A 26,599-nucleotide genomic window follows, 5' to 3' on the forward strand; every position below is an offset into this window, starting at 1 on the left:
CACCTGCCTGAGCCTCAGTTTCTTCATCTTGCCCTAAAGTACCTGAGATCTGTGAGTTAACTAGCAGTGCCTGTGCCCACTGTGTACATCTGTAAATTTAGCATAGGAGTTAAGGGTCACCAGGTCAACCCGCAGGAGCGCCTGCTCGACTATTCTCTTCCTCCTTTCCCAGAACCTCACAGCTCAATTGGCTTGGATCCACGGGCCCATTTCTATGCCTTTATCTAGTCCTAGGCCGGCTGTTTGGTTTTGGATAATCAAATGGCTTCAGGAGGATTTCTGAGATTCCTCAGCTGAGCTGAGAAAGTACTTTTTATAAACAGCGTGTCACGGGGCTCTCCAACAGGCAATGGCGAGGGCTGCCATGCTCCCAGACACCATACCGTGAGCCTCAGATATCAACTGAGCCTTATGGCCTAGGTATTTTTATTAGCCTATTCATTGGGGGTGGAAAAACAAGGTCCAGGAGGGCCATGTGATTGATCAGGGCCACATAGCAGAGACAGGAAGGCCAAGGCTGGTCTCTGACTTGGTTAGAGCCATGGGCTGGGCCAATCCACTGACCCATGTGGCCAGGAAGCTCAGGCAGAGCTGAGTGCCCATGGTAGCCAGATGGCAGCTGCCCCCGAGGAAATACTTTCCCTAGGTCAGGCACTGGAAGGGCCCTGATGTCTATTTTAAGATTCTTTGTATTAGTGGCCGGGACTGTTTTATTTGTCTGTTGTCCTAGTTACGGATACTGTTGCTATGATGAAACACCATGACCAAAGCAACCTGGGGAGGAAAGGGTTTATTTGGCTTACTCTTCCAGAGCACAATCCATCATGAAAGGAAGTCAGGACAGGAACTCAAGCAGGGCAGGAACCTGGAGGCAGGAGCTGATGCAGAGGCCATGGAGGGTTACTGTTTACTGGCTCGCTCAGCCTACTTTCTTAAAGAACCCAGGCCACCAGCCCAGGGATGGCACCACCCACAATGAACCCTGACCCCATCAATCACTAATTGAGAAAATACCCTAAGGCTTGCCCACAGCCCGATCTTATGGAGGCATTCTCTCAACTGAGGCTTCTTCCTCTCCAGTGACTCCAGCTTATATCAAGTTGATATAAAACTAGCCAGGACAGTTGTCTTGTTTTGAGATAGGGTCTCACTTTGTAGCTCTAGCTGGCCTGGAATTCTCTATGTAAAGCAGGTTGACCTTAAATTCACAGAGATGCCTCTGCCCCAAATGCTGGGATTAAAGGTGTGCATAACCACACCCAATGTTTTCTGTTCTTTTTAAATTGAGATAAAAATCCACATGTATAAATATTTTCAAGTTTTTTTAAGATAACTTATTTTTATTGTATGTTTATGAGTGGTTTGCCTGCATGTATGTCTATGCACAACATATATGCAGTGCCTGCAGACATCAGAAGAAGGCATCAGATCCCAGGGAGTGCTGGCAACCAAATCCATTTCCTCTGTAAGAGCAGCCAGTGCTCTTAACTGCTGAACCATCTCTCCAGCCCCTGAGTGACCAATTTAATAGCAACAGTCACACTCCCAATGTCATATAGACACGTCTATATTTCCAGGTCATTTTCCTCACCTGTTCCCATGAACACTCAGTCCCCATGCCTCCCAACCCAGCCCCTGGCCGCCTTGGGTCTGACCTCCATCTGCATGGATTCAAACTGTGCTGGGCATTTTATATATGCGGGATCCTGACTGATTCCTGTCACTCAGCACAGTAAGGATAGACCACATTTCTCTGTGTGGAAAGCTACAGTTGGTTCATTTGTCGACTAATGGGTATTTAGGCTGTCTGGAACCTTTGGCCACTGGACAAGCGCTGCAGTGAACTGGTGTTCAGGGGGCTGTTTGAGTGCTCCTTTTAAACCCTAAGTAGACTATCTGAGTCCTAAGGTGTTCTGTACTTAACCTTCCTCCTTCCTCCTTCCCTTCCTTCCTTTTTCTTTCTTTCTTTATTTGGATTTTTGAGCCAGGGTTTTTCTGTGTAGCCCTGGCTGTCCTAGAACTCGCTATGTAGACCAGGCTGGTCTTGAACTCACAGAGATCCACCTGCCTCTGTCTCCCGAGTGCTGGGATTAAAGGTGTGCACCACCACCGCCTGGTTTAAGAATTTCTCTTCCGATTCATGTGCCTTTGTGTGCGGAGGTCAGAGGACAGTGTTCAGGGGTCAGTGCTCTGCTTTGCCCATGTGGGTCCCGGGGGTCAGACTCAGATCACAAGGCTTGGTACACAATCTTTTACCTGCTGAGCCACCTCTCCAGCCCAGTGCACTTAAAGCTTTTGGCACAGTTTTGTTTTTCACTTGGGCTTAAGCCTGCCCCATCCCCCATAACTTGATGGAGGAGGGTTTATTGGTTAATAAAGAAACTGCCTTGGCCCTGATAGGACAGAAAATTAGGTAGGCAGAATAGACAGAACTAAATGCTGGGAGGAAGAAGGCAGTGAGGTAGATGCCATGTCTCTCCTCTCCAGGCAGTTGCCATAGCTCTCCTCTCCGAGATGGATACAGGTTAAGAATCTTCCTGGGGGCTGGAGAGATGGCTCAGAGGTTAGGAGCACTGCCTGTTCTTCTGAAGGTCCTGAGTTCAATTCCCAGCAACCACATGGTGGCTCACAACCATCTGTAATGAGATCTGGTGCAGAATACAGTATATATAGTAAATAAATCTTTTTTTAAAAAAAAAAAAAAGAATCTTCCTGGTAAGACATCACCTCGTGCTGCTACACTCATTAGAAATGGGTTAATCAAGATGTGAGAATTAGCCAGTAAGAGGCTAGAGCTAATGGGCCAAGCAGTGTTTAAAAGAATACAATTTGTGTGTTATTATTTCCGGGGTTAAGCTAGGTGTATGGGATCTGAGCGGGAATGTAGCCTGCCGCTCCTTACTACAAGAACTCAGTGCTTACTGGCAGTTAGTGTGCACACTATTGTGAGTGACTTCGACAGGAGGCCGTGTAGTCTGTGTCCTTGTATTGAGGAGCCACACCCCCTCACAGCCAGACCTGTGGCGTCCCCTCCCTAGTATCCCTTCCAGCAGATCTAAGATGGAGGCCTGATCAATCCCATTGTACAGATACGCAAACGGAGGCACGGGCCTGGTACTTTCCCCACATCCACAGAACTGAGAAATCTCTGATGGCGTTTAAATCCATACCCTTACCCTGCGGTCCCTCTCTGGGCCTCCTCTTCCTCGGGGGTCCTGGCCGACAGCTGTATGTGAGGTCACATGCCTTTCCCAGGCCATCCACACTAGAGCAGAAAATGTGTGACACTGGAGATGTCGTGGGCAGGGCAGGCTGACTCAGACTAGAGGCCTGTGGAGAACTTTGCAGGAAGCCGGGCTTAGAGTCAGGCAAGAGCATCTGCCAGCAGCGTCTTTGGGAGAGCACTGGTCACGTGGGATGGGATGTTGTTTGCAGATACTTAGGTCATCACAGCTGGGAAGAGAAAAGCACATGGCTGCTTGGGTTCCCTAGGCCCTCAGCCTTACTCCTATAGGATGCCGGCAAAGATGGCACAGTACTGTGGTGCTGGTCAGTACCCCTGTGCCCCATCTCTCCCTGACTGGTTCCTGGTCTTCTCTGCCTTCAAGCTCTGGCCCCGGTACTCTCTTCACCTCTGTCTGCTTCTGTAACAGTCCGTCTCCTTTCTCGCTCCCGAAAGGACTGGGTTTTCGAAACCGAAAATCTGGATTCAAATCCTGCCCTGTACTTCTAGCTTCTGTGACCCTGGACCAGCCCCTGGCCCCCTATACTGATACCAGCCTCAGTAGTGCGTGAGCACTAAGCACCCTGCTTCATACACTAGCCGTAAGCACCCTTACGTAGAGTCCTTGGTCTTCCAGACCCTGGCAGGCTTGGCCGTGGTGGGTTGGTCCCACCCGCTGGCCAGAAGGACGGTAGGTCCTCTCATGAGAGGGGACTACACCTGTGTGATATCTTAGCCCCAGAAGCCTGACTTGTGTCTGTATTGACAGCTGGACAAGATCGAGGGTGTGTTCGAAAGGCCCAGTGATGAGGTCATCCGGGAACTGTCACGGGCACTGCGGCAGGCGCTGGGAGTGTCGCTCTTTGGCATTGACATCATCATTAACAACCAGACCGGGCAGCACGCCGTCATTGACGTCAATGCCTTCCCAGGTGAGCAGCAGGGCAATGTGACCCTGCGCTGGTGATCCCCTGGCTACCTGGTGTCTTCAGGGGGTGGGAAATGAGTCAGCTTGACTGGAGATGGGAGAGCCCACCTCATTCTGCAGTCTAGAGCAAGTGCTACCTTCTGCAGTCTCGGCTCTTAAGATGCTGAGATCAGTGAAGCCCTGGATGGCTAACTGTGGGGGCACGCCCATCTAAGCACCCTACAACACTGTATCCTCTCACCCCCATCTTTCGATCCTGTCGTCAGCCTTAGCTGGGACTGGCCTAATCAGCCCATCCATTGGCCCTACTAGACCCAGAGGAGTAAAAGGAACTTGGAAAAGACTCAACCCCCTATCATTCACGGGTAGGGAAATGGAGGCCCCTCCAGTGGAAGCATTCTTCTGACGTCACACAGCATGTAATGGCAGGGCCAGCCCCTCCTGGGCAGGTGCTGCTTCCAGTGTCCTGAACTGCAAGGCTGAGATCCAGGCCCACGCCCTGCCATGGCTTTCCCACTCTAGTGCCTGCTGCCACAAAGACCGCCACTCTCCATCCCCTCCCTGCTCTCTGCTGGAACCTCACCCCGCTGAGTATCCCTCAGTCTCCACTCAGTCAGGTGCCCTGGGGAATAATACCAACCGAGCCCTATTCTAGAACCACTGGGCTGGCTGGGAGAGCAGGTCTAATGTCCACACCGGCGCTCACAAGCTCCTATGTGTCCTGGAGACCCTAAGACCGGTGGCCTGTGCATCATCGCTGCAGCTGAGAGGTCTAGAAGTCTGCCAGCACTTGGGAGGCTAAGGCAGAAGAATTGCCATGAGTTTAAAGCCATCCAGGGCTACATAACAAGACCTTGTCCTAGAATCCTGGGGTGGGGGTTGGGGATCAAATGAAAAAGACTTGGAGTCTAACTTTGGGTCTCCAAGGCCTCAGAGCAGGGCCTTGTACTTCTCCAGACCCAGGTATCCCTGCCTCGGTTGGCCCTACGCTCTCAGCTCATACCCACTTCCACCCCTCCAGCCTCCTGAGTAGCTGGCAATTTAGTGTTCCTGGCTATTCTTCATTTTCTTGATGTGGAGGAATAGCAAGCTCCTCCTTGCTGCCCAGGGGCATGTGTGACTAGGAAGCCACCTCACCAAACCCCAGGCATCCTGGGTACTCAGTGCCTCTATCCCCTTAACTGCTCAGAGAGTACATGAGCCACTCCACAGCATCACAGTTCACAGCAGAAAACTAGGGACCCCAAAGAGCCCAACAGCTCCGACATTCAGCTGGCATCTGCCAGAGGCTACATGTCCTGCAGTCAGCCCTCACACCACAGTTGGGAGGAAGAAGATGGAGAGTAGACCCGCCGGTGGCTGCTCTGTCATGTATGGGTGCCCAAGAGTTCCACAAAGGGAAGGAACCGACACTGCAGGTGGACCAGCTTGGGTACCAGGAGGGGTGAAATGGGACGGGACAGGGTCAGAGGGGAGCCTCTGGGGCCTGGATCCAGCCAGCATACTCAGACCCAGCCCATTGAGTTTCCCAGCTCGTGGGTGGAGGCGGTGGAACCTCTGAGGAAAGCTAGGGTATAGAGTGGGGAATATAGTGCTGTGTCAGGAGAATCGTAAAGAAGTGAAGATGTGGGGTGATCCAAGAGCGCACAAAGCTCACTAGTGGGTTGAGGGTGAGAGACAGGGCCACTGAAAAAGCCTTGGGAGGAGGGGGGTACACTCTTCCACTAGTGGTGGGCAGCCCCTCCCAGCTCAAAGAATTCAGTGTATCGTAAAGGCAGGAGAGCCTCTACTGTGTTCAGGGAGACAGTCACCGAGAGCCAGCGTGAAGACAGAGTCTTCTGCCAGGGGACCCTAGGGTTCGATTGTTCCAGTGGAATGTGGTACAGGGGTGGGTCTGTGACTACCAGATTGATGGTAAGCCTGTGCCGAGGGATGGCCGAAGGGTCCTATAGTCCCAGGGGCCTCAGGCAAAGAGAAGCTAGTGTCTGAGAGGTGACTCGGTTTACAGTCCAAGGTGTAGAACCAGCCCTCTGGGCCCGGCAGAGGTACGGGCTTGGTCCTGCTTCTTCTCGGAAGCATGTGGGGCACTGGGGTAGGTGGAAGCTCTGTCGGAACACCCAGCTTGGGAGATGAGGAAACCTGAGTGGCAGAAGCAGCCTGTGCTACTGGCCCTGCTGTGTTCTGTGGCACGAGGAAGCTGCTGTGAGCTCTGCTTTCCCATGAGAGGTGATGCTGGGAGCTAAAGAACCGCATCCATGGTTACAGTCCCCACAGGACTAGGACCCATTAGTCCAGAGCCTCCACACCGACCCTAAGGCCTTTGATGTCTTACAACACCGGGGTTCTGATCTTGACCCACTTCTTCACTGTGATGGTCTAGGCAGCCTCACTTTAGCCCCTACTTTCGCTTCTGTACGAGCGAGAGCATTTCTCATGCTGCAGACAAATAGGTTTGCATGGTGCTGGGCATGGAGCTGGCACCCTGCCCTGCTAGTTTTCACCTCCCAGGCTGGAAAACACCAACCTACCTCAGCCTGTTTATCACAGGCCCCCAAGGAAGTGGCTGTTATACTCTGGGACGTTTCCCCTCGCTCACTGATCTAGTCTACCTGGTCCCCCGGGCCTCATCTGGGAGCAAAAGCAGAATGGTTACTAGGGAGCAGCCTCCTCGGTTTCTTAGCAACTCGACTGGGTCCTCCCTGTATCATACCTAGCCCCATGTCTGTCCTGCCCTTCACCCTCACTCCCAGAGCTAGCAGCATACTGAGTCCCACAGTGGGGCCTCTCGGTACTAGGTGTTAAAAACAGATAATATCAGAGGATCTGGGTCGCACCACAGTTCTGTCACGTAGGAGCTTTGTAACCTGGAGCCTCACAGAGCCTCCAGGTCTCCTGTAAGATGGGCTGAGGAGCATGGGCAGTGAGCCAAGGACCATGAAGCTCATAGCCCAGTGATTGGCACTCTGACACTCTGGGAACACCAGCACAGAAGTGTTGCCATCTTCCCCTCCATGGTTGGCACTCCTTCATCTCCTGTCTACTTGGAGACAGAGTGTGAAGATGGCATTGACATGTGTAATGATGTGTTGTGCCAGCCGCCTTGTTAGCGTCACCATGAGTGCCCTTGCTTTGGGCTTCCTCAGAATCACAGGGTGGTTTGCCAAAAGACACAAGATAGCCCAGGGGCCAGGCCCCCACACAGTTGCCACCTCAGCTTCTACCAGTTCTCATCGAGACACCTCTTTCCGAGAAGGTGAGAGATCTCGCCTCATATCTCTTTGGAAGTAGTTTGTTGGAAGTCACCAAATCCTCACCCCAAATCTGAAGCCTGCTGGGTAATTCCTGGGGTCTCTTTTGGCATTGTGTCTGCAGTGTGCACACATGTATGAGTGCATGTATGTGAAAGTGTACTCCTGTCCCCATGGTTACCATAAGTTTCTGTCAGAGACGGTGGACTTGGCAGTCTGTTCCTAGGTGCTGGTCCTCAGAGTCTGGGACACAGATTGCATCCCTGAAGGTGTTTGGGGCAACAGGGAACAGATTTGGTTTGGGCTGTGGCTTCTGGCTCAGACCCACCCAGGTCTAGCCCTCCTGTGTGGAGAGCTGGCCTCCTGTGTTTTGTGGACAAAAAAATTGAGCCTCCAGATAGGATACAGTGACCAGGACCCAGGTCTGAGGCCAGACTCGCAGTTTATCAGTAAGCGTATGAGGAATACATTCTGGCGTTGCCATCTGACTGCATCACGTCAGTGTTGGCTGGTTATGTGCCTTCGTTTTCCATTACTGGAACAAAGTAGCCAAGATGATCAGCTTAAAGAGGAAAGGTTATTTTAGTTATTTGGGTTTTGAAGGTCTCAGTCCATGATGATTTCTCTCCATTGATTTGTGCCTGTGACAGGGCAGATATATGGGAAGTACTGGCAGAGGCCACTGGTTACCTGAGGGGAGAGAAAGTGTGTCTGAAATGGCTAGCCGGTCTCCTTAGCGGGCTCTTCCAACTCCTCCCAGCAGCTCCTTGAGCTAATAACTAATGTTTTAGCATGTGGACTTTGGAACGTGCACTACTTACCCAAACTATAGCAGTGGGTGAGCCAGGGAAATGCCCAACGAAAACAAGATTCATCTTTATCAGCTGGAGCTGTGGAATTTCACACTCAGGGATTGGACAGTGGTCAAGGGCACCAGGTTCTGTGGCTCCCACCACTCTGCGATACTGAAAATGCCCCCCAAGTCCCAGGAGCCCGTTACTTCTGCTTCTTTCTCCTCTCATATTCCCTGGCTGATGCCCAGTACCTTCTGTCTCTCCCCTCCAGGCTATGAGGGTGTGAGCGAGTTCTTTACCGACCTCCTGAACCACATTGCCACAGTCCTGCAAGGCCAGAGCACAGGCGGAGCTGCCCCGGAGGAAGTGGCCCCGCTGAAGCACAACAGGCTTCTGGCGGAACAGGCGGGCAGCCTGGCTGGTGAGCGGACGTGCAGTGCCAACCCTGGCTGCTGTGGCAGCTTAAAGGGCCAGGACACAACCTGGAAGACTGAGACCGAAGCAGGCAACATGGGCGCCGGTGGCTCTGCCAAGCTGCCGCATCAGAGACTTGGCTGCACCACCGGTGTGTCACCCAGCTTCCAGCAGCACTGTGTGGCCTCCCTGGCCACCAAGGCCTCCTCACAGTAGTCACAGAGCCCAGGACCCAGAGGGGCGGCGCAGAGCGTGGGACACACTCACTGGGCCAGCAGCTCCGAACGGGAACACTACTAAGAATTCCCAGTGATCTGATGCTTCTCTGTTTTAAATTTTTACCTGATTTTCTGATGTTATGATCGGAATGAGAGGGGGGAGACAGAGCAGAGCACCAAGTGGTCCAGCATCGAGGATGCCGCCTGAGTCCTGTGCAAATCTCCTCACTGAGTTTACACACGCTTGTGTTCTCAACACTAGGTCTGAATGTGAAGTGGGGTGTGTGCATGTGTGTGCGGTTGTCATGCAAGTGTGTGTGTGTGTGTGTGAGAGAGCATGTCTGTCTGTCTTCATGGCTGCTGTGTGGACCAGGCTTCTGGGCACCCTGGAAGGAGCTCGTATCTGGCCAGGCTGTTGCAGCTAAGCAGGCAAAAAAGGATGAATGTTTCCCCCATTCCTCCCCTCCCCACATCTGCCCACACCGACCTCACCGTCCTTTTTTCTCAGATGTGGTCTTCTCCAAAGCTAACCCTTGCCCCTGTGCAGCTGACCCTTCTTCTCCAAAGCCAGGGAAGCAGTTGACCCCTTGGGAGCTCTGTACTGGGGGTCTGGGCTGTGGGAAGGGAAAAGAAGCCTCCAGTGGGTGGAGCCAAAGCCCCCTAACTATTGCCAGTCTTTACTGGTTCTGTAGAATACACCAGGCTACTGTACTCTCCAGCCTGGCTCTATTGCTCGCTGGGACCCAGGAAGGAGGCTACCTAGCTAGGAGTCCAGGGGTCTGTCGGGACCCAGGGTTTGTGCTGGGATTTTGAACAAATCATTCCACGAGTCTCCAGGCCTCCACCTCCTCATCTCTTCGAGGTGGCTGCTGAGACAGGAAACTGAAGAGCTGACCTAGTGTTCTAGCCCACGAGGATGCCTGCTTTTCCATGCCGTCATCTGGGTCCCTCTTTTCAGGTGAGAGGAGGCCGTCGCTAGGGCTGCTCCTGTACACACACACCAGCCCCTCCTGGTACAGCAAGGCCCAGCGCAGCCCTGCTGTGTCCACAGCAAGTCCCTTGCACCGAGCACTAGGCAAGCCCCCAAGGGAGCTGTGCCCCACTTCAGACTCACTCTGTCCCCACAGCAGCTGGCAGACTACCCACTGGCCCCAGTGCCCACAGGAAAGGATACCTGTGGAGCCCTGGATGATCAGCCCAGGGCCCCCCCGGGGGTGATCTTGTGTCTTAAGATATCAGCTCACTTTGCAAAGAGAACTAGGCCTTTGGATTGTCCTTAGGTCCAGATAAGATGGAGGACACTAGAGGAAGTACCCTGCAGCCCTGGGGAGGCTACCAAGTAGGGCCATGGTTGAGCATCCTTCGGGTGAGGAGGGGCTGGTTGGCTTTCTTGGGAATGGAACCCCGGAACGAACCACGTTTACAGGACCTGAGTGTTGAACCTGATGTCTGTATGTCGCCTTCCCAGGCCTGCCTCTGAATACGGGGGTGGGAAGTGTGGCCGGCTCTCGCACTGCTTTGTCTCCAGAATAAACTACTGAGATCAAACTACACTTCATACGTGGTCACAGTCATTAAAGAAAAGATGTTTGGTAAGACACATTGGCTTTTCAGCCTTCCGAACAGGCGGGGTGAAGACAAGGGTTCCATTCCCTGGAGCTCCTCCTCCAGGGTCACACCTTGGGCGGTGTGGCGTTTTCCACAGGTCTCTGCGGGTATTGGGGACAGTTACGCTTTTCCAGGAGTGGAGACGGGAGCAGGGACTTGGGGCCACATTCTTGCGGGTGCTTTAAAGATGGAGAAATGTGACTTCCCCCAACACGGTGCTGCAGAACACTAGCCGCTGGTGCCCATCCTCAGAGAGATGAGTGGGGTCTGGTCAAGGTCATTGCTGGTTCACAGAGTGTCTAGATTTGCCACGCACCGGGTAGGCTAGCCAGCAGAACTGGATCCACTGAATCCTCAGATTATTTAGGGGGCTATGCCAGGTGTGAGCCCCATCAGTGGAGGAAAAACCACCCTGAGCTCGGTAGATTGATGGGGGTGCTGGAGAAAACGGTAACCGAGAATGCTTGCTGTGCCGTCGTGACACAGGAGTTCAGAGCTCAGCGCCTGTGTAGCAAGCCAGGCATTCAGCTTGAACTCTTAACTCCAACTCAAAAGTATAGGGAATAGGGGCTGGAGAGATGGCTCAGAGGTCAAGAGCACTGACTGCTCTTCCAGAGGTCCTGAGTTCAATTCCCAGCAACCTACATGGTGGTTCACAACCATCTGTAATGAGATCTGGCGCCCTCTTCTGGTCTGCAGCCATACATGGAGGCTGAACACCGTGTACATAATAAATAAATCTTTTTTTTAAAAAAAAAAGTATAGGGAGTAGAGACGGGACCACTGGGGCTTGCGGAGGAAATATGAGCCCCGGGTTCAGGTCCTACCTTGGAGTGGGCAGAGAGTATTTGAGACAGATACTCCAACTGTCTTGACTTTTGGTCTCTGAGCATTTACAGGGTCCCCACACACATACTTTTTTTTTTAAGGCCACAGCAAGAAGCTGAGTTTAACAGCTGGGGCAAATAGGCATTCGGAGACCGAAGAACACAGCCTTTCTACTGGCCCTTGTCTAGAGCATTCACACCCTGCTGACTCTAGAGCTGATGCCCTGGGAGGGCCTGCCGGCCTTTTTACAGTCCCAGTGTAAGTTAGTCACGTGACCAGTAGGATCCTAGCACTGCTCCTGTCGTTCCAGAGCCCTCACGCTGGTCTGAAGGAGCCCACCTCTAGTATGGGTGGGAAGGTGCCATGGCTCCTGGTGGGAACTTCTGGGGTCGAGGGGCTCCCAGTTTTAGGTAGGCCTACTACAGCTACTGCTGCTACCATGCTCCAAGGCTCCTCCACAGACCCTCCCCTCGTAAAGGCCTGAGCCTCAACCCTTCTCTGCCAGGCCAGTGCTGGCCTACTCTCCTGTGCAGAGGAAGGCTGACCACCACAGCAACACCGCCCCTTCTACTCGGGTCCTCTTCCCTCTGCTTATGACCGGGAGGTACCTCCCACACCTCATGAGGTACCTTTCTCAGAAACGGTTGAGTTTTCTTTGCTTCCTGGATCTAATGAAACTTGGCATCTTGGAAGGGCCCCTACAGGACATAGGAGGTGACATCTCCCCGAGGCTCACTGCATTGAGAGCTCACCCAGGCTTTTTATGGCACTGTCCTACCTGCGGAGCTAAGCAGTGACCACGCCCGAGCTTTGTGACGACTCCTGCTTGCCCCTCCCCCCACTCCACCCCGCACCCGTGTGTCTTGGGCACATCTGCATGCCAGATGCTCTTGGACAAAGCCACTGCGCACTGGCTCCTGTCCAGCCTCTCTCTTTACTTCCTGTGGTAATGACAATGCAGGGGGCTCATCTTTGGGATGGGGTCTTCTGGTGACAAAGTGTCCCTTTGTTCTGTTGCCACTTGGTCTTGGTGCTGGATGGTTTTGGTCTCTGGTAGCCTAGTGGGAGTTCGTGTAATTACATAACTGTCAAGAGGTGTCTGAGCCTGAAGAAAACCACGTTTTAGCAGTGACCTCATGCAGGGTGTGCCTTGCCTCAGGGGCAGGTTGCTGCAGCGGTGAGAAGCTAGGGCTCGCTGGAAACATTTAGGCGAAGACCTCCTGCCTCCTACCTCTGTCCTACCAGGTCCTCTGCTGCTGTAGGAATTTGGGGTCTGTGCTGTCCCACACAGTCAGGCCCTACCACAATTCAGTACAAACTGAATTCCATACTGGGAAACCGAGGCTCTGGGAGGTTCAGAAAGGCTGGCCAAGCACTCTAGGTAGTGAATTGTAGCATGAATTCTAATAGATACTGATAATAAAAACCCAGAGTCAGGTATTAGGGGGTGAAAGCTGGGGGATCAGAGAAGTAGCATAGCTAGCCACTAGAGAAACCTTTTACCTCTACCCGATCCTGTCCTCAGACTGCGTCCTCAGACTGCAACTGTCTCCATCAAACTTGCGTATGAGCTCCTGACTCCTCCCACCTTATATTCTTCTCTTCCTGCCTCCACCTCCCTAGTGCTGGGATTAAAGGCGTGGGACTCCCAAGTACTGGGATTCAAGGTGTGAACTAACACTGCCTGGCCTCTAGTGACTTAGCTCTGCACTCTGATCTTCAGGCAAGTTGACTTATTAAACAGAATATCACCACATTGAATACGGGTGGACTGAGGCAGGGTTTGGACCCTTGGGACCTGGCTCTCAAATACCAGCTGGGACTCTGGAATTGGCTCTGCCTGGGGTGGCAGTGATGTCCCTGCCCCTTGGTCAATGCACATGCTCTTACTAGGCAGACTGCTAAGGCCGAGCCCAGTCTCCATCATCCCCACCTGGAAGTCCCTCACCTGCTGGCTTTTAGCTGAGGTGCACAGGCGGAGAACATGAAGAGATAACATTCCCGTCTGAAGCCAGCAGAGCCACTCGCCAGCCCAACAATCAGAGGTTGCGTTGACTGTAGGAGGATCTGACTTACCCCGTGAGACATCGGGTTTCCGAAGCCAGGGTTTCATCGCAGGTCTTGTGTGCAGGCGTGCTAGGCCGCATAGACATGTTTGATGAGTGATTGAATGATTGGTCCTAGTAGCCTGCACCCATGGGTCCAGCACCACATCCCAGCCTGGCATGATTGCATGACCTACAAAATCCTCATGCCTAAAAGTTTGGTGTGTCAGCTTCATCTGTGACTTCAATGTGCTATTTCATCTTCCCTACCTCTGTTTCCCTATTCTCAAAACTGGACCTAAGACCTGTTATGTTCTAGTATACTCTTCCTGCCCCATACGTCAGATACCCCATGGTCCCATGCCTGTGGTCATTGACACATGAGTAGCACAGAAGCCATGGTGGGGAGTCCAGCATTGCCCTGGTACCTGTGACCAGGCAGAGGTATTATCCTGGGGCCTGTCAACCTCTGCCCAGCACCAAGGCAGCTAGATGACAGCCCAGAAGGACAACCTCAGCAGAAACTGCCCAGCTCAGGCATGGCTGGGAGACAAGTGAGCAAAGGGTGATGGGCCCCGCCCTGGGGTGGTGACCATCCTCACGTCCCATCTGGGCAGTTCAGCACCTCCATCTACAGATAAAACGGAGGCTCAGTGATACAAAGACGCTTGCCTGTAAATGGCCCAGAAAGGAGTACCCCAAAACACACACTCAGCCCAGCCATGAAACTACCCAGTCCTTCTGCTCAACTCTGAGTGGAGGGGGAAAGAAAAAAGTCACAGAAAAGGAAAGAGCCCAAAGCAGGTTTATTCTGTCAACAAATTTTATCTGGAATATCGTAGTCAGGAGTTCTCGACTTTCACCCAAAGGTCAGAAGTTATTGCAGTTGTGCCCCATGGATAAGGTGGAAGAGAAACTTCTAGAAAGCTGCCTGTGTTCAGAGAAGGAATCTGTGTTGACAGTCAGAGCTGTCCTGCAGGAGTGTCCAGGGCAGGGGCTGAGAACAAGAGGGGATGAGGGGCAAGAGGGCAACCTGGGCTCTGGTGGCCAGAGGCAGCCTCTCTACTGGGAGCTGCATTCAAGCCACAGGACCAGGGTCACAGGGTGCCTTGAAGCCATGGCTGCCCTCACCAGCCGGTGCCTCAGCCCCGCCGCAACGCTTGCAGCTGGTGAGCCACTTTCTCCAGCTCTGCCTCGATGGCTGACAGGCTCTCTAGTTCCTGGTCCTAGGAGGGAACAGACAGGGTCACTTGGGACTGGCCCAGGCTGGAATCATCTACGGCACAGTCGGTCAGACTGGCCCTGCTGTTTGTTAGCAGCTGGTCTCAGACAAGTGGCTTGTGTCTGAACCGTGGGGGATTTCTCGGCATTGCAGGCACAGTGATGCCATCCAACAATGCTGGGATACTCTGGGGACCCTCGTGGGCTCTTATTCAACCCCCATTTCATCCATCAACTATGGACCAGTAGGAATTTGTTCCTTCAGGGTACATGGTTCCATTTGGGTCCCTTCCTCAGTCTGGATACCAGTGCTGGCTCCTGGGATGCAGCCAGTCTGGCTTGATCTGTCTCCTACAGCCTCTGAACCTGCTGGGCTAATGGTCAGAACTGTGTCAACACAGACCTGCTCAGGGCTGGGCTCTGACATTTGGTCCTAACCCTAGAATCTCCCACGCTCCGGTCAGGACATTCAGGGAAGCAGGAAACCCTCCTCTCAGCCTCTAAGTCTCAAATTTACTGCCTTTCAGCGCAAAGTCTGCAGGACACTGACAGAGACTACCCTGGAAATAGGGATTCTAGATCCTTCTATCTGAGAACAAGCCATGGAGGGAGTATGAGTTCTTTGTTGCTGACGTTTCTAGCAAGACTACCCCCACCTCATCCCGTCTATAACACCCGGGGTCCCGGCTTCTTCACTAAAGGTTCCCTTTGTTCATGAGTAAGAAGCTTTAATGGGTGGGCAAAGGGCTCTTAAATCTGCCCATCTTGTCTGGGACCAGGGCAGGAGGGGTAAGTAGCACAGAGCAGTTCATGTTACCCTTCCCCCACCTCCAAGGACTCCAGACCAGTGGCCACTCCTAAGAGGAACCCATTGCTTTCAGATCTCAACAGGATCCTGCTCCGGTTGGAAGATGGGCAGGACCTAAAGAAGGCTTCTGGGTGAGCAGAAAAGAGCCTTGAGGTCCGGGCTGAGGGTAGAGCAGGTTCCCCATAGAATCCCAACTCCCTCCACAGCACCAGCTTAGCCAGGTCCCACAAAAGCTTCCTCTAGCTCAGGAGGCATCCTGCCTGCCGAGAAGCCCGGCTCTCACCTCCTGTGGGGTCACGTCCCTGGGTTCCCATACCACCCCTGCAGCTGCCCAAGTGGCTTTGTGTAGACCAGGGTTTTGTAAGTCATGTTGTGGTGAGAATGAGGTGAACTAGAGAGACTCCATACTCCCATTTCACAAATGGGGGAACTAATGAGACTCAGAGAGGGAAGAGACGGACAATGACCTGCCCAAGGTCACACAATCAGGACCAGGTGGAACCCACATCTGCTGGCACCTCCATGCCTCCCTGTCTGCTCACCAAGGTCCAGCTAGTCCTGCCTCTGCTATGCCATTGTAGGCTATATGTGAGTTTGAACCCAAGAGGAGGTGTAATCGTATTGCCTGGGGACCGGGACAACATGGCCACCAACAAGGCTGTCCCTTAGCATCCCTTCCCAGTTCCCAGGAATACAGGTGCCCTGAGAGGCCCCAGGCCAGTCCTACTAAGCTCCCCATCCACATGCCTGATTCCCCATTACTCCCATGTCCTGCTCACACACCAGCAGAGGCAATGTCCCCACTCTGTGTCCCTCAGGCACATCTAAGGCCACTGTCCACCTGGCCCGGTAGCTCTATTGTAAGCAAGTGTCCCCTATCCCATGCCCATCTAAGGGAACCATGTCCCCTCAGTGGGGGAGGGGATGCTGGGCGCAGCTGCCCTTGGCTATACCAACCTCTGCTCTGCGGTTGGCGCTGCCTTCCTCTTCCTTCTTTTCCTCAAAGTCGCCTCGGGCCTCCACACTGTCTTCTCTGGAAGATGGCCTCCAGCCCCGGCGCAGCTGAGGCCTGGGGTCCCTGAAGCCATAGGCCCGGGCCCGGAAGGAGAGCTTCATGGAGCGATCAGGATCGTCCTCCCCCTCCAGCCGCTTCTCTGCCGTCAGCTCCTTGGCCAGCTGGTCCATCCTGCTCCACCGCTTGTCCTCCCATTCTCTGGGTAGATGCTCCTCTTCCTCCTCCTCCTGCTTATGCTCCAGCTCCTGGCTCTTCCTGCCTGGAAAGAGACCTTGGGGCAGCCCTGCCATCACGTCTTCCCCGTTGTCCTCTTGCCGAGAGAGCTCCAGCTCCCCCTGGGGTGACAGAGCTTCAGAAGCTCCAGTCTTTCCAGCTCCATCCACTGCCTGAGACTCCAACTGACCTGGAGTGGGTGGTGGCAAGAACTTCAGGAAACGGTTGAGGAAGGGCTGCCACTTCCCCAGACCCTGTTACTCCCTCAGATCCTCTGTGCAGCCACTTCTAAGGCCAAGCTCAGCCTTCGAAGTCCAGCCAGCACCCCCACAGCAGCCCCATCGGAGCACAGAGCAACCCTGTATTGTGCTTTGCAAGGCACAATACAGTGGGGGAGCCCCTCACTGAACCTCACCCTGTCTTCCCTGCATTCTCCAAGCACCTACCCGAAGCCCTTCCTCCCTCTTAGGTGTTTTGTTTAGGAGTCAGACAAACTGCAGTTGGAATCATAGCTTTGATTGCTAATTAGCTATGTAGCCTTAAGCAAATTACATGACCTCTCTGAGCCTGCTGTTCTCCTGGACGGTGGAGAGGACACCCATCTTTCAGCGTTGTTATGGAGGTGGCATAAGGCCACCCTCTCCCAGACACATCAGTGAGGTCCTGTCACTGTACATACCCTCATCTTTCTGGATCTCCTGGTATTCGGTTTGGGAGTGGGAGCTGGATGTTGCGGTGGGGGCTTCTTCAGGCCCAGACTTCTCTCTAACCTCCTTGTGCTCTTCCTCCTCCTGCTTGGCGTTTATGGCTTGTTGCTGGACACTCAGGCCTGTCTCGCTGTCCCCCGTAGCCTGCAGGTCCCTGTGCTCCTGTTTGGGGAGGCTGGCCGGTGGCTGGGGGTTGGTGGCTGTGTCCTCCTCAGAAGCCTGACTGTTCTCCACCATAGAGGACTTCTGCCTGGGCTCTGGGACAGCTTGAAGCCTGGGTCCCTCCGTGGTTCCCTCAGAGCCATCCTGTTGCCCCTCGTAAGAGTCCTCTCTCTTCTCCACGGCTTCCGTAGACGGAGTTTCTGCTGTAGCGTCTGTGAACACAGAAGGAGAGAGTCAAGCTGAGGACCCAAGTTCAAGCCTGCCGTCAGATGTCTTGGCTTCCAGGAAGCCCACCCTATGAGAAAGATTGGGGTCACCCTTTCATATTTTATGTTTAATTTGAGGCTTGTTCTGAGGTCAATTGAATTGGGCTGCTTTAATTCTGCCTTTCCAAACAGGATTGGAATTTTGAAAGCAAAAATGGAACCCCAAATCAAAATAAACATAATTTAAAATGACCCCAGAAGATAGAACCCTGAACTGTGAACTAGGGCAGCATCTGGACTGCGGTGTGATCTGGGCGAATCATTTAACCTGTCTGTGTTCAAGCCTATCCCTGCACATCTTGAGCGCTGTGTGACCAGTACAGGCTCCACTGAAAGGTGTTTTCTTAAAGACAGGCTTTTAAGAGTAACAGTCCCTCCTGTTTTTGGATTGGCAGCTGCTGAACAGAGCACCACCAGGCACATGCTACTGTCACCAGGGCTTCAGGGCGTCCAGTCCACAGAACTCAAAACGATCTTCAGAAAGCCAGGACACCTGTCATTGCTCAGACTCTGGAGACCCACCTTGCTCATTCCTCCAAATGCCAAGCTCGGGGTCTCCGCATTAAAGCTTTCAGCTGTGTGTGCGTGCGCATACACACACACATGCATACACACACACACACACATGACACTATTCCCTTCTCATAGCACCACAGCAATCTCGACGCTTGTTCCCATGGGAGCAATATGTGGGAGTCTGCGCACCATGACAAGCAGCCACCAGGGTGACAGTGCAATTGATGCGGGGTGCCTGACACCAGCTGATGTGGGGTGCCGGGCACACCTTTATGTGTCCATAGTTGGCCCAGAGGATGACCATAGACAAGTTTCTGGGAATTGGCCTTTCTGTCCACTTTGGACACAAAAATCCCAGCTCTGCAGTTTGTCGCACTTCCATGGTGGGAAGCTGGTTGACACTGCCCAAGGATGCCTTTTTTACTTCCGGGTCAATGACCCAGGTCAGTTTGTATTTTGAACCCACTCCCCTGGACCCTCCTTGCACACCTTCACCTAAGGTGGTACCTAGTCCCAGGAGGACGGGAGCAGGAGACAGGGGCTTTGTGGCAGGGGCTATGAGGTTGGCCCAGGGTTACTCCTGCCTCTGGAGCAGGGGACTGGTGTGGGGCCAAGTTGGGGGCTTTGGATAAGAAAGAGCCAGGTTCAAATTCTGTTATGGTATGAGCCCTGTGCAAGGGACTTAACCTTCCAGGCCTTGGTTTCCTACTTGTAAAGGGAAGGGAGCAATAGCTGCCTTCCTGCTCTGAAGAAGCAGTACCCCCTGGGGACCACTGTTCTTGCGACCCCTCCTCTCCCAGCTGGCCACACTGACCTCCATGCTTGGCCTCGGGGCTCTGGTTCTCGAACATTTCTGAGAGCTCGTCCTCGAAGCTGCTGTGTTGCTGCTGTTGTTGCTGTGGCTCCTCTTGCTGCTTCGGCTGCTGCTGGGCCCGCTCCTTGGCACCTGGTAGGAGGGGACAAGGGGAGGTCCCATGTGGCCTGACATATCTGTCTATGACTCTGTAGACCTACTTCAACCCTGTGAACATCCTGTGTTCTTAGAGAGAAGCTGAGGGTACAGGTTCTCAGCTGGGGTCCATCAGGCTACACCACCTCTCTGACTCAGTGTCTCCAGTGGGGAAGGAGAGAAAGTTCTTCTTGTACCTTTGAGAGCAATAAGGGCCCAAATGGAATAGAAGCATGTCTATTCCAGCAGGAGAGCAATGAGAAACCCTCAGGACCTATGGCACGACAGCAGCCCTGGGTTTCTCATGGGCTCTCTTTATTCAAGAAACTCCAGCTCTGGAACCCCAAGTCTGGTCCCCAGAGAAGGTGGGTGCTGTGCCTATCTCTGAGCCCAGGGCTGTCCTACCTCGAAGCCCAGAGTCCCTTTGCCTATATAGCCCCTGTTGCTATTGCTGCTGCCCTGCTGAGTATCCTGCAGCAGTGTCTGCATCAGGACACAGCTCTGCAGCTATGCAGTCAGTGCAGGTGAGGAAGCTTGTCCGACTCAGCTGCAGTGGGCTTCAGGCCTCCCCTGGCCATGGTTTTGTGACCTTGAGCAACGAGGGCTCCTCAAGGTCAGATGCTCATTTATAAACAGACTTGCAGTAGATGTTAAGGCAGAGGTCCCAGGGCAAGAATATTATACAGAACCCAGGAAGGGATGGAGGAATGGTCATGTGCCTTCATAATGGAAAACTTCATAATGTAGATACTGTGTGTTATTAGATACATATGTATAAGGGTATAGAGTAGGGCCCATTCCTCTCTAACAATCTCTGTTGAAATAATTTTTAAATGGAATATCCATCCAATATTTAATCTTAAAATTATCATTAAAATATCTAATGTTTTGTTTAAAAGCATCACCCTGGAGACCTGGAACACCTAACCTCCAGCCATACTTTAACCCTGGCTACCTCCTGAGGAACGGGTAGTGCCTTGTGCATGGACCTGGTACGGTGGGTGTGTGGAACATGCCTGCAACCCCAGCATTCCAAAGGCTGAGGCAGTGTTAGCTACAGAGTGAGACCCTATTTCAAAACAAAGACAGGACAAAACTGATCATAAATACCCCAGCGCCAGCCACCATCCCCTGCATGCCAGGCGTGGGTTCTGGGGCTGGGGCTGTTCAGTTGGCGGAGTGTTTACTTAGCATACGTGAAGCCCTAGGTTCCATCTCCAGCACCACATAAAACAGTGTAGTAGCCCACGCCTGAAATCCCAGCCCTCTGGAGGTGGAAGATTGGAGGGTCTGAAATTCAAGGGCGTCCTCAGTTATACGGTAAGTTTCAAGTCAGACTGGGCTACATGAGATCCTGCCTCAAAAAAAATAAATAAATAAAACATGGGAGGTTGGTGTTTATTTCCAAAACAGACCAGCAAATGAGAGGAAAGGGGCAAACTCCCACAGAGAAGAAGGATTGCTAGGGTTAATTTTTTGTTTGTTTGTTTTTCAAGACAGGATTTCTCTGTGTGGTCCTGACTGTCCTGGACTAGACTGACTTTGAGCTCACAGAGATCCGCCTGCCTCTGCCTCCAAGTGCTGGGATTAAAGGCGTGCGCCACCACCACTGGTACTAAGGCTAATTTTTGCTTGCTTATCACCCAACTCTCTCTTTATTTTCACACACAGCTCTCACTGCCCCCAAAGACCCCAGGGTGGCCTTGGTTTGAGTTGGGCAGAGATGACAGATTCATGCACAAGGCACTGAGGGCGTATCTCACAAGCCTGGCTACTTTCCTCAGAAGGCAGCTGGGGCAGAAGCAGAGCTGGAGCCCGGCCCCTCCAGGTCTCCAGGGCAGTACTTCACCCTCCCTCAAACCAGGAAGTGGCTGGGGATGGGGCTCTGAGAAGAGCTTAGCTCTCTGTCCTGGCCGGCTGGCACTCCCTCAATGCTGTGAGCCCTCAGCCTCAAACCCTGTCTGAAAAGCACTGGATTTTCTTAGTCACCTGGGAAAAGTCACCTCCCAGTCTAAGACACACTGTAAGTCTGGTCTGTGTTGGAGGGACTAGCAAAACCTTGCCTCCCACATAATCCAAGGAGCAAAGAATCACAAGGAAGAGAGAGCTTTCTCTGTGTGTGCTCACTTCTGGGTCCGCAGAGAAGAATCCTTGTGGCCTTCCTGGATGACCGCCCTCCAGAGGCCAAGGAGTGTCAGCAGAATCGTGTCTACTCTGAACAGGTGTACTCACTGTGTGACCTTGGGGAAATCACCCAGCCTCTCTGAGCCTTGATCTCTTTAGCAGTCTGGACCATAGAGTCACGTAGCATGAAGCACCCCACCTTTCTGCTCAGCCTCCACCCGCGTTCTCTCCTGCTCTGTTGCTGGCTTTCCCCCCAAAACTGTGTGTGGTGCTGAAATACCTTGGAGAGCCAGGTCTTGGAGTTCCTTCAGCAAATTCTGGTGTCGCAGGATGGAGAGGACCCTCTCATCTGCAGGGAGAGGACACAGTTACCGGCGGCTTCCAGAGGACAACCTCTAAAGATTAGCATGGACGCTTTCAGCTAGCTCAATCATTTATTCTGGAAACTCGGCACCAGGAGGCAGTGGGAAGCCTGCATCTTGGTAGAACACTTTGGGAATTCCCCATATCCAGGACATCAGTCACCTCCCTGCTGCAGCAGAAAGGTCACCTGCTGACTCTACGCCCAGCCCCCACGGAAGGGGCTGTGGGCATCAGGCTCCACTGAGCCTGAGTGTGTAAATACTTCCCACTTCCATGTTGCCTGCCCTGTCTGTTCCTCCTGACATCCTTCATTTTCTACCTGTCCATCACCAGTGCTATCAGGTGTTAGACAAACTGGATTGTCATCTTGGAAAGATGTGGTCCTTCACAGGCCCACTTTATACCCTCTATCGCAGATCCAGAGAATGGCTACTGGTGTCAGTAGGACTCCAAACGCTGGGAATACAGCCCACAGAACCTGCTGTTCCAGGCCCTTCATTCTGCCATGTGTTCCCTCTGAAAATCTACATGCCCCAGGATCAGTCCCAGGAGCTGTCACCTCCTCATGTGTGCTCCCCAGATGCCAGCACAGACCAGGGCACTAAGGCAATGACTGCTGGAGGAGATGATTAATCCTGTCAAGAGACACCCACCCGCACCCTGGCCTCCCAGTCCCTCCTCCAGCCTCTTGCTCCTACCTCCTTGGAGGATCTCCAGACACTCAGAGCTGACAGGCATGGGGCTGGGCTTGGACAGCGAATCAGAGATGACCTCCACGACACATTTCATCACCTGGGAGACAGCAAGGCAGGCTGTGGCTGGTACAAACATGGAGCTTAGTCCCTGAGGTGCTAGGGCAGCTTTCCCAGGAGGGCAGAAGAAGAACATTTATGTTATCTGCAAGAGGCCCTGGGGCTCACCTCTGCTTCCTTAACTAGACCTTGTAGAGCCATAGAAACAGAACACACACACACACACACACACACACACACACACACACACACACACTGTGAGCCAAACCAATCACATGGGCATGCCAGCAGCATGTGCCTCCAGGGGACCACTGCTGAGGGAGAAAGGGGGGTATATATCTGCCATCTTCTCCCTCTTTGGGTAGTTCTCTAAGGATGGTGCTGCCTTTGAGACCTAAGAGGACCTCTGGGGGTCCAGCAGAGTCCAAAGGATCAGCTCCTCCAAGATGTCCTCCAGGCTGTCCAGTGAAGAACACAAATCTACCCAGGCTCGAATTTGCCAGAAACAGGACCACGTCTCATTCTGCAGCCACACTATGTGACTCCACATTGTTCCATAGGGAAAAAAAACCTTGGCTGGATGTGGGATGCCAACTAGTTACATCTCAATGCTCATGCCAGCCCAAGACATGTATGTCTCCGAACGTTGTATGAGGCGCAGCAGGTAGAGAAGCCCATGGCAGATGACTGGTCTCTGAAGACGGTGTGCACCGTGTGGAATGCTAGCTGTGTGATCTGGAGCAAGTGACTAAGTCTCTCTGAGCCTTGGTTTCCCCATATGTAAAGCAGGGATGAGAATGCCCACCCAGTGGAAAACACTTCATCACGTGGGAAGTGCCACACACGCTTAGGGAGAGAACCACATCAGACCTGTTTCCATAGCCTGTAGCTGGGTGGAGGAGCAGGAGGTGCCAGACATGCGTTAGGCAACACTGGCAGGGAACGAAGGTGTGGGAGGCTGTGTCTATGGGATGTGGAGACATCCAACCCATGGTTCCAAGATAGCAAGTCGGCAAAGGCTGTCGGAGTGTGTAGTCATAACAACCTCCGAGCAAACACGCAGGTCATCCCTAGCTGCTGGTACCTCTGACTCCAGCTGCCAAGCTATGGTGGTGGGAGCAAATCTGGCAAGCAGCTCCCAGGAGCATGTGCCCTTTCTCCCCAACACCAGACTTTGCATAGAGAACACCAGGAAACCACCAGCTTTTGAGGGCAGATACCAAGAAAGAGGAGTTGGGTAGGGGTCTCAAGAATACTGGGAAGCCGGGTGTTGTGGTGTATATCTTTAATCCCAGCCCTCGGGAGGCAGAGGTAGGTGGATCTCTTTTAGTCTGAGGCCAACCTGGTCTACATAATGAGTTTCAGGACAACCAGGGCTACTGTCAAAAGAGACCCTTTCAAAAGTAAGTAAGAAAGAAAGAAAGGAAGGAAGGAAGGAAGGAAGGAAGGAAGGAAGGAAAGAAGGAAGGAAAGAAGGAAGGAAGGAAGGAAAGAAGGAAGGAAGGAAGAGAACATAAAAAAGAACGATGATGATAAGAAGGAAGGCTCTAGGGAAATCATTGAGGGCATATGAGGTTCCTGTGGCTTCACCCATGGATCGAGACACTTACAGAAGCTGGATTTTCCGAGGTTGCACAGCTAAAATGATGGTGGAAAGTTAAACACTGGCCTGTGTATAGTTACCAACAAATAAACAAGAAAATACAACTGAAAAAATAAACAGTGAGCTCTTGGGTGCCTTTTAGCTGTGGCCTCTCACAGAAGACGGCCCTCAGACCACGGAGAACAGAATTCTCTGATGCCCAGATGGAGACATCCCGATCCTGGGAAAACAGCCCTGGTTCTGATGAGGACGCAGTCCAAAGATTTGGTATGGCTTGTTTCTCACTGCCAGACAAGTCACTGGGCAGAGGCAGGAGGCAGAAGCAGGAGGCAGAGCAGGGAGTCTGAGTGACAAGGTGAGGGCAGAGCCAGGCAGGTCTGTGGACATCTAGGACAGGAGAAGCTATAGTGCTGGCTCAGACTGGTGTCCCTGGTCCCAGGTCTCAGCAGGTGAGATGTGGGCCCCTTGGGAAGCCACTGCAGCAGGGCAAGCAGAGATCCTTGATGTCTTCTTGTGTAAGCTGTCCCCAGCTCAGCTGCTGCAGTGCTGCCTTTGGCTCTATGCCAGCCTCCCTCCTGCAGATGCCCAAAAACTGGCCAGGAGGTGCCCACGGGGCATCCTCCCTCTCCCAAGGTACCCCAACGTTCCTTCTTACCTTAGTGTCCCCTTTTGTCATGGGGCTGTTCACAGGGAGGGCAAAGACTGGAAAGAGAAAGACAGAGAGATAGAGTGAGAGACTGCTAACTGGGCTTATTTCTCCACACCAAGGAAAGCCCAGTTCTTCCCTATTGGGGGGGGGGCACTTGCACTTGCTCTCCCAATACTCTCCCTTACACCGATGCCCCAAACCCAAATAAGTCACCAGCACTGATTCCTGTTTCCCTTCCCTGCCGCCCCAGCGGGTGGCCCTCAGAGGCTGTACTAAAGAACCTCAACCCTTCCCCACCAGAGGAGGGTGCATGCAGAGCTGAAATCAAGTTTACTCTGAACAAGACCAACCATATGGTGGGACGGGGTAGGTAGGAACAGAGGCATGCAAGGGGAGAAACCCCAGAGGTGGTGGCAACGATCTGGGGTGGGGGAAGAGATCAAGGGCAGACTAAAGGGTGGAAGGACGGGAGGATTGGGGAACTAGTGGCAGTCCTTTATCTCCCCCAGTGACCTTGGTTGCTCAGAGCCCCACACCGGTGGGTGACGTGGAGGTGGGTGGGTAGGGGGAGCTGCCCCGCTGGGTTGGGTCAGACTCCACAGTCCCCACAGTCCATACGGGTGTGGTGGGAGACCGGAGGCCACACTGAGTCTAGCGGTTAGAGCTAACCCGCGTCCTGACTGGGTGTTGTCCATGGTACTGAACCCTCGGGCGCCGCAAAGGACCTGGGGTAGGAGAGGGGACCCTGCTACAGAGCCTAAAGCAGCTCACCTTGTCCAGAGCACAGCAGAAGCGCCAGAACCGCGGCATAGCGCATGGCGAGTCGAGTGGTGCCGGTCGGGTGGATGAACTGCGGCAGGAGGATGGCAGAAGTGGGTCTATGGTCTGTCATCTCGAGCTCTTGCCCCAGCGGGATGACTGCGGTAGCGGCGGTGGTGGCGGCGGCGGTGGTGGCAGCAGCAGTAGCAGCAGCAACGCTGTATGCCTCTCTTTTATACACACCACACACACGCACGCACGCACGCACGAGTGCGCGCATACACACACACACATACACACACACACACACACACAGGCACACACCCAGGAAATTACGTCATAGGACCGCCCCCTGAGTCCTTTCCCTACCTTCGGGTCCCGCCCCGCCTCCAGGCTCACCTCTGGCTGCCTCCACCCTGCCCCTTGCTAGTGGCAGTGAAGAGTACCGGCTTCTGAAGGGGGCCCAGCTGAACTTCCACCTGTCAATTTGCTGTGTATCCGTGGGCAAGTCACTCCTTTCTCTAAACCTCCCATTCCTCCCCAGTTCACCGAGGTTCCTGTACCTCTTTCTCCAGGTGCTGAGTTTTCCTCTGCTTAGGTACTATTCTCTTGATTTCACCGCCTGGAGGCACGTTCACGTTTCAGAACTTCCTGACCCCTGCCTGAGTGAGGGAGGCCTCTCTTTCTAGCAAGCCAGTTTTGTGCCTCACATCCTGTCACTGTGTGTATTTAATTGTTATTTGATAGTGGCCAGTGGTCATTGCTTTCACAGTGCTGAGAGCCCCTCTCTGTGGCTTCACCCATGTTCAATGTATGGACTGAAGATTCAGCCCACACATGGCTGGGTCCTGAGTTCACAGCTCTTAGGCAAATGAGGCAGATTGGGGGGGCAGTTTTCACCATCAAGCTAAAACAGAAGTGATCCATCCTAGTCCAGTAGCCCAAGGACACCTCTACCTCCTACCAGCCTCGCCCCTTCCTACATGTTCTCAAAACCTGGATATTTTAGGTGCAAAATTTGTCTGCTGCTTTTAGACAAAGAGAGCAGAAACTAACCTCATGCCCCAGAAGAGCAAATTAAGACTCAGAAGTGGACAGTCCCGTGGCCTAAGTCACACAGCATATCCACAGTGGGGTAGGAGGAAAGCCAAGTCCTTGGGTCTTCCTGTGTGGACAAGGCTGATAC

At 53.1% G+C, this 26,599-nt stretch overlaps 2 protein-coding genes across 3 annotated transcripts in view; one reads left to right on the plus strand and one right to left on the minus strand.

Annotated features, from left to right (window-relative positions):
* Positions 1–10,378, plus strand: part of Itpk1 (inositol-tetrakisphosphate 1-kinase) — a 134,391-nt gene extending 124,013 nt beyond the window's left edge. For both annotated transcript variants that reach the window (XM_075947667.1, XM_075947668.1), the window contains 2 exons: positions 3,993–4,155; positions 8,465–10,378. In XM_075947667.1, coding sequence (XP_075803782.1) covers positions 3,993–4,155; positions 8,465–8,823 — 522 coding nt within the window. In that variant the 3' untranslated portion in view covers positions 8,824–10,378. The remainder of the gene's footprint in view (positions 1–3,992; positions 4,156–8,464) is intronic.
* Positions 10,379–14,093: 3,715 nt separating this feature from the next.
* On the minus strand, positions 14,094–25,777 carry Chga (chromogranin A). Its single transcript, XM_075947805.1, has 8 exons — positions 25,426–25,777; positions 24,661–24,707; positions 22,349–22,442; positions 21,568–21,636; positions 19,029–19,160; positions 17,243–17,644; positions 16,293–16,753; positions 14,094–14,532 (listed from the first exon to the last, which is right to left on the minus strand). Exons 1-8 carry the CDS (start codon positions 25,691–25,693, stop codon positions 14,449–14,451), a joined length of 1,557 nt encoding a protein of 518 aa, XP_075803920.1. The 5' UTR covers positions 25,694–25,777; the 3' UTR covers positions 14,094–14,448.
* Positions 25,778–26,599: the final 822 nt, after the last annotated feature.

This window comes from Microtus pennsylvanicus, chromosome 14, assembly GCF_037038515.1.
Source record: "Microtus pennsylvanicus isolate mMicPen1 chromosome 14, mMicPen1.hap1, whole genome shotgun sequence".
In the NCBI taxonomy this organism is placed as follows: Eukaryota; Metazoa; Chordata; class Mammalia; order Rodentia; family Cricetidae; genus Microtus; species Microtus pennsylvanicus.